Source organism: Cupressus sempervirens, chromosome 11, assembly GCF_028749045.1.
Source record: "Cupressus sempervirens isolate cs-2001-9-10 chromosome 11, ASM2874904v1, whole genome shotgun sequence".
NCBI classification, from domain to species: domain Eukaryota; kingdom Viridiplantae; phylum Streptophyta; class Pinopsida; order Cupressales; family Cupressaceae; genus Cupressus; species Cupressus sempervirens.
The window spans coordinates 472017618-472031278 of NC_143128.1; the positions used below are offsets into that span (position 1 = coordinate 472017618).

The window sequence follows — 13661 nt, forward strand, 5'->3', positions numbered from 1 at the left end:
AAAGTGTGCCTCTGGTGTCACTTCTGGAAAATTGCTAGGCTACATTATCTCAGCAAACGGTATTGAGGTTGATCTTGAAAAAGTCCAAGCTATCATGGATATGCCTCCTCCAAAAAATATCAATCAACTTAGAAGTCTACAAGGATGTCTACAATCCATAAGAAGGTTTATTTCTCAATTCACTGATAAAGCTCAACCTTTCAACACAAATTTGCACAAAGGTTCTACTCATATCTGGAATGATGAGTGTCAACAAAGTCTAGATCAAATCAAAGGGTACTTGGAAAAACCTCCAATTTTGATGCCACCTATTCTAGGCAAACCTTTGATCTTGTATATCTTAGCTACAACTTCTTCTCTAGGACCACTATTAGCCCAAAGTGATGAGACTAGTAAAGAACGAGCTATATATTATATTAGTCAAACTTTGGTTTCTTATAAGATGAACTGTACCAGCATCGAGAGAGCTTGTCTTGTAGTGTTCTTTGCTTCTCAAAAGCTTTGACATTACATGTTGGCACATACAGTCCACCTAGTTGCTAAAATTGATCCTTTGAAATATTTGTTGAGCAAAGTTGCGCTTATTGGTCATCTAGCTAAATGGATGATGATTCTTTTAGAATTTGATAGTTAGTATGTCAAACATAAAGCCATCAAAGGACAAGCCATAGCTGACCAACTAGCTGATTTTCCTTTAGAGGATACAACACCCATACAAGCTGAATTTCCAGATGCCTCAATTATGTACCTCACTGAAAGAACTTGGAAAATATTTTTTGATGGTTCTCATACACAAAATGGAGTTGGAGCAGGTATATTGTTTGTTTCCCCTCATGGGTATACAATTCCCAAATCTTACAAACTCTTGTTACCTTGTATAAACAACATGGTAGAATATGAGGCTTTAACAAATGGGATCAAGATGGCTCTTGAATGGAGAATAACTGAATTGCATATCTATGGAGATTCCCAACTTGTTATTAATCAAGTAAATAATGACTATCAAACGAAAGATGACAAGTTGATACCTTACAAAAAGTTGATAGATGCTCTAAGGAACTATTTCACTTTTGTGACATTTCAGCAAATTCCTAGAGCAGAAAACAAAGTTGCTGATGTGATGGCCACTCTGGCATCTATTCTCCAACTACAAGAACATGAATCTCGATTTGAATTCCTGGTGGAAGAACTGTGTCATCCCGCCTACAATTTGCTCTGATAATTAAGTGATTTTCACTGTTGTAGGTCATGATTCCTCCCACTATGCCATTATCTTCTCTTACCTACGTGATCAAATTATTCTTAAGAATGTGCAACCAAAAATGCCAATTCCTTTGCAATGCCTCACATTACATTTTGGTCTCTAGTGACTTGTATAGAAAGGGTCTAGACGGAACATTGCTTAGGTGTTTATAGCTAGAAGAGTCCAAAAAGGCACTTGTCGAAGTCCATGACGACATTTGTGGGGCACATTCTAATGGTCTTGCACTTGCTTGGGAGCTACTTAGAGTAGGTTATTACTAGCCGACTATGCAAGCTGATGTTGTTTGTTATGCCAAGTCTTGTCAAAAATGTCAACTCCATGGTAACTTAATTCATGCTCCTGGACGTGAGTTGATTCCTTCTGTGACATATTGGCTATTTCAACAATGGGCCTTTGACTTGGTCAGCAAAATTCACCCAAGTTCATCTAGTGGCCACGAGTTCATCATTATAGAAACTAAGTATTTCACTAAATGGTTTGTAGTTGTGCCATTATGTGCTACTATAGGCAAATATGTTGCCCTGTTTATACTAAATCACATCATTTTTTGATATGGTATTCCTTCCTCTATTGTCACTGATAATGGAGGACAATTCAAAAATAAGGACCTAAGACAGCTATGCAAGAAGTTTCAGATCAAACAACACGGGTCTTCTATTTATTACCCTCAAGGGAATGGCCAAGCAGAGGCCTCCAACAAAACATTGCCAAAAAATTTACATCACACAGTTCATAAGTCTAGGAGAGATTGGCATCTGTAGATAAATCCAACACTTTGGGCCTACAAAACTACCATTTGTACTCCTACAGGGGCCACACCCTTTCCTTTAGTCTATGGTTCCGAGGTCGTTTTCTCATTAGAAGTAGAGTCCCCTCCTTGTGCATCTCTTTACATGGGTTGATAACTGATGAAGACCATCGAGCTATGCAAATACAAGAATTAGAGACCCTTGATGAGCGTCGTAAGGCAGCTTTTGATCACATGAGGGCTTATCAGAAGTGCATGTCTACTCAATATAACAAAAAGGTTCATCCACGTGAGTTTCAAGTCCGTGACCTCGTCCTTAAGGAAAATCCAAAAAATCAACAACATAATGAGCAGAAGGGAAAGTTTGAACCCAATTGGTTAGGCCCATACATTATCACAGTAGCATTTGGGTCTAGTGCTTATCAATTGTCTACTCCTTAAGGTGAAGAACTTGCAAAGCCTATTAATGTCCTGCACTTAAAAAAGTTTTATGCTTAAAGGCTTACTGCTCAGCTATCTTGTACATATTTATGATCTTGAAAAAATATTAAAAATCAGAAAATGTCTTGAAAAAATTATCATCTTAGTGAAAACCTAGCAATAGGTGCTTTGATGTATCACCAAAAAAAATTTTAAAATACAAAAATACAAAAAAATTGAAAAAAGTGTTGAAAAAAAGAAATCTACCAAGTGGTGAAAACCTGGAAACAAGCATTGCTTGAGACCATTGCACCTATGTCTATCAGTCTCAATCACCCATTTCACTACACATTTTCTAGCTTGGGATTGTTTCTTGTCTTCGTCTCGAGGGCACTACGGCTTAGCCTATTGAGGTATTCTTGTGCATTAGGGTTTCTTTGACAACTCACAAAACAATGTTTCTTAACACTACCCCCACCTTGACATTATGTGTTTCTCAACACTTTTCAGATAGTTTACTTATGGTCTCCGATGTAGCGATATTTCTCACTATCAGAATCAAGTCTGGGAGAAATGGCCAAGTAACTTACACACATGCACTTAAACACTTGAACAATTGAGCTATGTTGATCTTTATCTACTTTGTATGTTGTCTATGATTATTTATTTACTATGTGTTCCCTCCCTAATAGTCTCTCGAGGATGTCATTGACTAGAACACTCGGGGCATGGAGCACGTTTTCTTGATTTTTGCTTGTGGGTATACTTTATCTATCTATAGTGTTTTAAGCATTCATGCTTGTCCTATTTGACACTTTGACTTATAAACGTATCATCCTTGATTGTTTTTTGCAAGACCATACTCGGGGGTTATCCTGGCACTTATGCCTCAATATAGGTGTAATCTTGCTATACTAAACTTAGGGATTCTAATTGCATAGTTAGCTCAACTTACATGTCTTTGATGCTTAGATTAGATTTCCACATAACTATCTGATATCGATCATATTCATATCCTCATAGTTATACTAATGATGGTTGTATGAACTCATGATGTCCCTAATAAGTGCTCAATGATGAAATAAGAGTCTAAATGTTATTTGTCCCTTGTTGGTAAACCACTTTGCATATTAGCTTGAATTTCAAGTTCATTTTTTACATTCCTACATATGGGGAGAGTTCCCTCTTCATCTTTTTTGCAGACATATCAACTAACTGCTTTCACGTCCTTCTTTGCTTTCACCTTCTTGATCTTTCATTTCATATCTATCTTGCTATCATGTCATCACAAGGGGTTAATCTAAACATCACATTCAATCTATCCAAGTGTCACATATTTTTAGAAACATAAAGTCTATATCATACACATGAGAGCTAAAAACATCATACATAAGAGAGATACATGAGCATAAGTATCCAACCAAACACATACATAAGCAAGAAACAAAAACTGAAACATCACATGAAAACTAAAATGTTGAAACATCCATTTGAGACATGTACACAAAACTGTCAATCGAATCCAGTATCTCATATTTATCAATGTGTCATAGTACATATACAAAAATGAGATTCAAAATCTGGATATCCGTCTCAAGAATGCATGATGTACAACCAAAATGTCAAAACTATCATAATCAGCCTATGACTGGCTACCACCCTCCGCAGCTGGTGGTGGCCCTAGTGGAGGACCCTGTCTCCTATCCAGCAGCTATATCGCACCCTCTAATTTATCAGCCCACTCAGAGCAGTCGAGAAGTCCTTGCCCTGGCGATACCACACCCTTGTAGGTGGCATAATAGTATGCGGCACGTGCACCATGATGTGCTGCCTCTCGCCTCGCCACATCTCGCTCCCTTTGGAGCTCATCCACCCGTGCTCGCTCATCTATCAACTACTGGTCTCGAACTGCAATCGCCACCCGAGATGTCTAAAGCTTCACCTCCAAGGCACAGATCCTCGTGTCTTGCTCATAAACCCCAACTGGCTGCTCTACCTGCGCCTCCACCCTCCCCGCTGACACCACATCAATGGCACCTCCTCCTCCTCCTCCATCTCCCTCACGGCCTGTGTCTGCATCCTCCTCTGCCCCGATCGAGACCCCTCTCCAACCTCCATCTGTTGACCACCTTCGCCTCCACCCCTACCTTCACCACCTCTATGTCGCCCTCCTACAAGTAGCGCATCAGGCTCTATAAATTGTGGGAACGGGTGCCTCTGTCTCTCGTATAAGTATGTAGGATTTGCCCCTGCATCTGCCACATCTGGGCGATAATCCCAAGGAGTTGGCACCAGAGCTGTTGTATATCGTACTGTTTTCTGATAATCTAGCATCAGCAACCATCCTCGTGTCTCATCAAAATGCATCCGAACGTAGGTGGTAGTCTCCACCAATATCACCTGTCACTTTGCAAACTGTCGCCATGCTCGGCTGATCACAAACCGCTCCATTATATCTGCCATCCTACCCACTAATGGCTTGCTATATCTCATATAGTCTAACTCCCATGCATCAGACCATCTACGGCAATCTCGGTAAGGCCACCATGTGAATGTTGTTAGCTCATTAAAGATATGCCAATAATAGGTCACATCCCCACTATGTGTCTGTGGGACAAATCCTCTATAACCAAAAATATATGGTTGGCTCCGCTCTCATGGTCAGATCACAACAATGTGCTCCCACACCCAAATTTGCACCACCACTGCGTCGCATGCCCCTGAGTGGCCCTCATGATAAACTATCTCATGCAACTCATGGTACATCTCTGCCAATATCACTAGCCCCCATGCCACCCTGTGTGGTCGTGCAATCAAATCAAACACCAATCGACCCCATCCTAGTGGGAAGCCCTTTTGGCCCCTGTCTGTCACCAAACCTTGAGCTACCAACAAACATAGTAAGCTGGGAAGAGGGTAATCCACTCCATACTTGGCAATCAATTGCTTCCAACCCAGATGATGGTCTAAAATGGTGACATCATGAAACAACTACTGCATCATGGCTTGCCCCTCTGTTGGGGTATGATCATAGTACACCTGTAACATAACCAAGGTTAACATTAGTATCCCTCGCATCAATATTTGTAAAACATGACAAGAACAATTAAACAAACAACTTACCAGCTCATTGTGGCATGACAATCGAAGAATGTGATAGACATCCTCCAATGTAATCGAGGCCTCTCCAGTTGGTAGATGAAAGGTCTTATGCTCGATGTGCCACCACTCAACCAGCACAGTCAACAATCCATGGTTTGCCCATATATGGGGCATCTATATGACCCATCGCAAACCCATGGCAGATATGGCAGCATGTTCATCATCGTTCAAATACTGTACAACATGCAACCCCACCACTTTGGGGGCTCTGATAAGTAGCGCTGAAAATACCCCTGTCAACACACAACATGTGCACGTCAGTAATGTATCACAAACGTGATCATAATGCAAAAAATCCACAAAAACATGCTAAAAAACATTTGTATGATACTTTTCCCAACTGCAGGCGACACAATATGCTAGAAATTTATCGCACAATACTTTTTGTAAAGTCATGCAACATTTCACACTAGTTCATGCAACATATGGGTATGTCCCATACGATACACTATATAACATTTGTGCGATACATTTTGGGCAAAAATCTATCGTGCAATATTTTCCAAAGTACCCATGCAATACTTTTTCAATATCGCGCAATATTTTGCAGAAAACCCTACAAATGTGTGAAAAACACCAAAAAGAGCTCGAAAAAATGACAAGAAGAGGTCACTTACCAGTGCCTCGTACTGCTCCGATCGGTTGTGCAATCGGCTGCGCTCAAAACAATGTCGGTGAAGCGGAATGTTTGCCAAAGCCATGGTAACCTCTCAACCACTCACAAGCTCTCAACAAATCACAAAAGACAAAATGATTTTGAAAATGACACTTGGGCCTCTTTTATAGCCCCCAACCTCATTTTTCACCTAATTTTCAAACTCCTCGAAATGCGCAAAAATTGCACCCTTGGCTAATTTTGATGTCCTAGATCCATTTTCAGGATCGAAATCAAGATCCGAGTTCATCTCGTTGGTCAAAATCACATTTTTAAATTTTCACCTTCTTCTGAGCAGTTAGTCGACCTTCTAAGGTCTAATCTCCGAATCATCACTGCGGCATCTTCAATTCTTCATGTCTTCACCATTTCTACACTTCATATCTCTTTCTACTCACCTTTTCATGTCTCAAATCACTTTTCTACTCAATTTGACCTAATTTTTATGCTTTATCCTCCATGGTCAACTCTGGTTAAACTGGGGCATTCTATCAGTTTCTTATAGTCACTCGTTGTTTCTAATCATTTATCTGTCATCTTGGACATTGCTATATCTCGATTTATTCATATCTAGCTCATTTTTGCATCCCCCTTACCTTATTTTGATTTTGATCCCAAGGGGGCAAAAATACTCTATCATCGCTTGCTACAGCTGTCTATTTCATAGGAGCATATGATTGATCTTTTCACTTGCTCTTGATCTATCTACTTTGCTAGGTGTTAGCATCCTTCTTGGATTTTGACATCATCTTTCTTTTCCTAGTGTTCAATACTACCACTATCAGGCTGTACATTCAAGATTTGCTATCTCTTTTTGCATTTCGTTCTTCAAAATCATATATCTATATCTATTGTTGCCTACTTGGCTACTATTTTCTTTCACGTAATGTGTTTCCAAATCGATAACACATTAGTCAAAGAGGGGCAAATGTAATCACCTAAAAATGGTCATCTAGACTATTAGCCCCCTTCTCAACATTTTGGCTAATTTAATTAATCATATACCTAGACCAAATTGCTAATAATCAATTAATTTGATTATAACCTATAGTTTGACTATGCTATCTTAAATTCATTATTTGATTAAAAGAACATGTCCCCTTTTAATTAAATAAAAGACCCAATTCTTCTAACCCACTTAAAGTGCACACATAAAGTCTTTTTTCTATTTTGCAATTAAAAGAAAAGGTTTGTGAGACTTTTATCTTATATGACAAGTCAACTTATTTTCTATTTGTTGAATTGTGTGTGCACATGGATCCCTCCCATTTTCAAATCCAACCGTTGATCATCCACCATCTTAATCTTGATCTCTACCGTCTGTACAACTGTAAAAGGGAGAGAGTTTTCCCCCTCAAAGGATCCACACTCTTGAGTATTGTTATGTTGCAGGTTTTCTATTCGAATGCTTGAGAGCTTTTGTGGAGAATACCATTTCTTGTCTACATTTCTTTCATCCATAGCATTTTGTCATATGGCATCCTAATTTAGTTACATATAATGTAGTTCTTTTGCAAGTAGTTTAGATCACATGGTCTAATTACTATGGATGTAACACTTTCATTTGCTTAGCTTAGTTGCATTGTGCATTTCATCTTAGTTTACTCTCATCCTTGCATTGCATATTCAAGAGTTCTTTGACACTAGCATTCTTGCTCTTGCTTAAAGAATCTCTCATTTCATGGTTTACTAGCAAAGGTTGTGTTTCTAAGGCTCAGTTGAGAGCTTCCTTTATGCTCATTTGTATGCCTCTTGCACTCCATGACTAGGGAGCCCTAAGCCACCATTTCAAGCTTTCCAATCTATGGAAAATCTTGGATAGAAGGGTTTAGGGAAGTGCATTTTTCTTAGTGTACATCTTGGTTCATTCAAGAAGTTGTATTTGGTTCGACGCAGTGTTGATGCAATTTTAGAGCGTTTACCAAATTTACATGATTTGCAAAGGTTGAAACTGTCAAGCTGCAAAGATCTAGAAGAATTAATTGAATCTCTTGTCAAGCTTTGATCTTTATAGAAGTTGGATTTGAGTGAGTGTAGGAATCTAAAGTAATTATCAACTGAGTTTGGGGAGTTGGTCAACCTTGCTAAGCTTGACCTCTCACATTGTAAGAGTTTGTAAGAGCTTTTGGGGAGTTGGTCAACCTTACTAAACTTGACCTCTCATATTGTAAGAGTCTGCAAGAGCTCCCGTGCAATTTGGAAAAGCTTACCTCACCACAGTCATTGAATATAACATGTTCTAGTCTACTTTGCCTCCTGGCTAGATTGGGAACCTCAACATCTTTAATCTCTTTAGAAATATATGGGTGTTCAAGTCTGATGTGTCTTCCTCGTCGCTTGATGTTTGCGTGGCAATCGAAAATAAGTTTAAATAGTTGTTCAAGTTTAAATGAAATACCAAAAGAAACTTGCAATCAGATGATCCTCACAAGTATTTCATTAAGTGATTGTAGTAGATTGAAGATGCTTCCTACCATGTTCGATGAGCTCACTCGCATGCATTACTTGTCCTTAAGTAAATGTGAAAGCATACAAGAGCTGTGCAACGACTTTCATTTGTGGGAGGACTAAAATCATTAAATTTGTATAGTTGTAAGATCTTGTCAAGCCTGCCTTCAGAGTTTGGGAAACTTAGATTTTTTATTTTGAACCAAATAGGTCCAAAATTACAAATTCGAAATACCAAATATTTATGGGTTCAAACCAAACAATCCCAAACTAAATTCTTAAAAAATTAAAAAAAAACTCCTCTGATCCAATATTAGTGGCCTCTGAGAATAGAAAAAGCACAACTTCTAGGGTTACAATATTAATAATTTGCACACCAATTGATTTCAATTTATCCAACACTTAATACAAAAGATTATACATATCAAACAGAAATAGAGATTTTAAAATGATGCACAAATATTACATTTAAATCTTTAGTAAGCAACTGTAAAAATATTCAATCATAGCCATGAAACTTACAGTCACATTGAATAAATGAAAATTTGAATTTGAAACACAAAGTGACACCTGAGTGATATCTCTAATAAGCACTTGTTTCTATCAACTACCTACAAGCTCGAGGATTTTCATCCCCAAATTTATTATGAGCCAAAACTACCCATAAATTCTCCAAGAGAGAAACATATACCAAGCAAGCTAAAAATAAGCCTCTTCATATTCTTTTTTTTATACCACATCCTGTCTCTTCATTTTCCCTCTACTTTCTCTTGAAATTCCTTTTCAATCTCTTTATTTTCCCCTCCTTTAAATTAAATGACTACTGGTTTTCATTGAACTAATCATTTTAATACTTTATTGAGTTGTCGTTTAATTATATATAATTTTTTACAACTTCCAAACTTTATTATTTGATTGATTTTTAATGTCCCCAAAAATGATACATTACAGAAGATATTATTAAAGTTTTGAAAAGCAAATGGTTGTATGGTGCAAGATCCGTATTGTACAATATTAAATGCAATTATTTATTTATTTATATGATATAACTATAAAGTATTTTGAGCTTTTCCGTTCAAAGGCCTTTTGATCAAATACATTACATATATATTAAAACGTTGTTTTTCTCTAAGTTAATGGTCTACAGTGTAAATGCAATGACCATTACTCCTTATTACACTTGACTGCTTATATTTTAAATGCTCAAATATCTCAACTAATGAGCGAGAAGGTCAAACTAAATATAAAAACAAACAATTAACAAAGTTCAGGAAAGCTAGATAACGCCCAAAATCTGATAGCAATATGGTTTCGGCATTTTGACCAGCGTACAGAATTCAAATGTAAGGTTTGCAGAAGGCATTTGCCGAACTCCCAAGTTTTAGAGGCAAAAGCAAAAAACGGTTGGTTAATGAGTATTAACCATCAACATACTCTAAATGTAAAAACTATATGTTCTGAAAAGCATCCAGCTAAATGAGGTCTTCAAGTTCATAAAAGGTGTACATTATATGTTTTTTAAGGATCCATCTGATTGAGGTCATCAAGTTCAAAAGAAGTGCACATTTATGGAATTTAAAGCAATGTGAAGTTGATGACCTGGATGACTCATATCTAAATGTCAGCCACACATCCCTTCTACAGATAATATGCAGTGACAAGGCAATGTGTTTGAAAAGACACACAAATACAAAATGATTGACCCAATTATGCATCCAGTGGTTATTTCAGTGACTTGAATGTGAGATTGTACCGATACATAATGTTAATGCCAAATGCTATTAAAGAAGTACAGACATGCTGTTTCCCTAACATGACCAGATGGCCACATTCAAACAATGAAAGATGGCTTGCCAATCAGTTCACCTCTGACTTGCACTAAAATGTAAAGCTCAATGTGATAACAATGTCCACCTTGCTCTTAAGCATATCAGTGATCAATTAATATGAACAAAGTAAAAATGTTCTTTCTCAAATACCTTCAATCCAATTTAAGTACTTCCCATGCAATATGCCCCATGTGCCGTGTCAGTCAGTAAAAGCAGCTCCCTTACAATATAATTGCATTTTCGACAACAAGTGTAATAGCTAAATGATATTCCTCAGAGCATTTATGCGTTTTCCAGAATTTATTTTAGAACCTCAGTTTTGAGAAAATAAGTAAATAATGACATTTAGATTGGCATATGCATGGAGCCAAAATACCTCGAATATAATTGTAAAGAAAATTTATAATCTTAACTTAAAATTTAGGTATTGGATTATGTATGTCAACCATGTGAGATACTCATGTTTAGCTGAAAATAATCTTCGAAAATTTAAAGGAATGGCTAACTTATAGAAACCAAGGTCATATGCAATTGTGGTAGAAGTTGACCTGCCTTAGATTTATTAAACCAGACGTGTGGAATGCTTAACATTCCACCAGAGATTATTGTAACTGGAAAATAATTGATTGACTACATACTGTCAAAATCTTAGGGAAAAATTAGTATACAACTTTTTTGAGAAAAGCATTGCCGAGATTTTTGCAGAAATAATTGAATACAATATCATGAAAAAATTGTAAATAGTTAAAGAATACCAGCCAGGAAAGGTGACTCATTTTCCAATTGCTGTGTGTGAACTTCAACCTTCAACCATTCTGTTTCTAAAAATTAGTGAATTGATTCATCCCTGTGTTTCGAATGATATCATAGAGGCCAATCATTATTTCTGCACTCAGTAGAATTATGATAAGCCACTCCAAAGCATCAGATTTCCTATTCTGCAGTATCTCCAAAAAGAAGCGAACATTATGCTGCACAACAGGACCTTATCAGGTTAATGCTTTAAAAGTTTTAATAATCTTCCTGCAAACACATCTAAAGCAAGAAGAATCCGTATTTTAAGAAAAACTTCTCAAGCAATGCACACCTCTACAAACTTCAGTTTGTAATCCAGACTCCCAAATCGTTGTTGTAATTCATATTCATCTCGAAGATACTCCCAAATTTGTGCATATTTTGCATTTTTCCATGCAACATCTGACCTGAAATAATTACATACAAATACTCAAATCCACCAGCAACTACCCTTGACAAGAGAACTGCTGGGAATATAAAATCAAACTTCAAGTTGAATTAGCATGCATGCTTGTTTATGGTGAAAATGCACACCAAGAAATATGAAAACATGGCAAGGAAAATTTTCTGCAAAAAAGTAAAATTTAAACAATCATGCAGTCACTATTGAAATACCTTATCAGTATTTCTTTCTTGACCAGCAACTGAATATATGAATCATTAATATAAAAAATCTCCATACACACATTGTGTCCAATCATCCAATCTAACAGATTATTCACAGATTTCAATTATTGTATTCTCTCACTTATCAAAAAAAAATTAGTGTATTTTCTCCACTTAACTGATATCCACAACAAAGAGTAGGAACCATGTAGTCATTGAAAGAAACTTGTCTAGAAGCTGCATTCGTGATAAACATTGCTTCTCAAATACATATGTATCAGAGGATAATGATTATGGTATATGCACAAAAAGCCATTCGTGTACACATACATAAACAAGTTTATAACACAAGTACAATAAATTCATATTTTATGTAAAATAACTACGAAGGGTCAAGATTTTAAGAGAAACATTATAGTGTAAACAAACTTTCTTTTCTGTCTGTTTCATTCAACCAAAAACTTGAACAGGGTCCAACCTCCCTAGAATTTTCCATAGAAATAGTTCATCTTAAATGAGAAAGTGAAGCCGGATAAGACATTATTGACTTAGATTCAGGCAACTTTTGCATCTCATATCAAACATCATCAGAATGGCTTTAGTTCGTCAACACTTTGGAGGTCACTTGCGCGCATCATTGCTTCAGGGTATATGTGCTTTGAGTAGTCCTTGTCAACCTCATATCTTGAGCACTGACTTCTTGTTCCTCTTTTGGTAATTTCAAGCTCTCAAATTCAGATGATTTTAGAGATCAGCTATCAATATTCTTGTCCTCTTTGTGCAAAGTTGGGAAAGGATTGTCTATGACCACAGCAGGATCATCATGTCACTGCTTGTGTTGGCTTGAGAAAAATAATTAACTTTTTGTTTTTGAGGAATGTTACTGGCTCATTCTGACAAACGGATACTCTCACTTATAAGTTATTGGTCTTTTGGAATAACTAATATAGAAAAAAAATTACAAATACTTTTCCCATGGGGAATAAACTATTAAAAACCAGAAAGTCAAAGCACAAGCAATAGCCTGCAGGCTAGAACTTTAAAAATAATATTTCATTCTGGAGAAGGCCATGTTTCACCCACTCTACTTAAATTTTTTTTTAAATCAATAAAATAACTTAATTCTAGATTGAAATCTTGGATAATACTGGGGACAAGCTGCAATCCATAAACAGTCATTTCAGTCATGATACTGTAAAATGATCACACAATGAAATGGGCAAATATTGCTTAGACTTCTTTTAAGGCATATTATTCAAGGATTAAGATTATATGGGTAAAATATCGTTAATGTTGTAGCTTCAGTCAGATTGAACTGATCTAGAGTTAATCCCTGATGCTTATTGGTTGAACATTATTGCATTATTGCATTTGATTAATCATCAATTATATATATATATATATATATATATCTATATATATATATGTAAACCAAATAAGTGATTTTTCAATGAATTACTCATACTACTATTTTATTTAGTATCAAATAATCCAGCCTAAAAAAGGCTAGAATTAGTAGATGCGTTATATAGTGTATACATGGGATTAATCCCATAGTGTGATGGTTAAGTTGTGGAATGTTGTCACCAAGATTCAAACCCCCATTGGGCCCTTGTGATCCTAAGCTTGTGCCCTCATTTATCCAATGTGCTCGCATGTTAGAAACGTAGAATATATGTTGCTGGCATCCATTCCAAGTGACTTAGCAGGCATTCTTGCTTGTGCTCCGTACCC

At 36.7% G+C, this 13661-nt stretch overlaps 2 protein-coding genes across 3 annotated transcripts in view; both read right to left on the reverse strand.

Moving 5' to 3' along the window:
• Nucleotides 1–3932: 3932 nt before the first annotated feature.
• On the reverse strand, nt 3933–5819 carry LOC149530422 (uncharacterized). Its single transcript, XM_089810179.1, has 2 exons — nt 5556–5819; nt 3933–5471 (listed from the first exon to the last, which is right to left on the reverse strand). The coding sequence occupies exon 2, from the start codon at nt 4797–4799 to the stop codon at nt 4425–4427; it is 375 nt and encodes a 124-aa protein (XP_089666305.1). The 5' UTR covers nt 4800–5471; nt 5556–5819; the 3' UTR covers nt 3933–4424.
• Nucleotides 5820–11057: 5238 nt separating this feature from the next.
• The window catches only part of LOC149530423 (protein RETARDED ROOT GROWTH, mitochondrial-like), a 106249-nt gene continuing 103645 nt past the window's right edge, over nt 11058–13661 (reverse strand). For both annotated transcript variants that reach the window (XM_089811867.1, XM_089811868.1), the window contains exons 6-7: nt 11614–11728; nt 11058–11497 (exon numbers count right to left, since the gene is read on the reverse strand). In XM_089811867.1, coding sequence (XP_089667993.1) covers nt 11348–11497; nt 11614–11728 — 265 coding nt within the window. In that variant the 3' untranslated portion in view covers nt 11058–11347. The remainder of the gene's footprint in view (nt 11498–11613; nt 11729–13661) is intronic.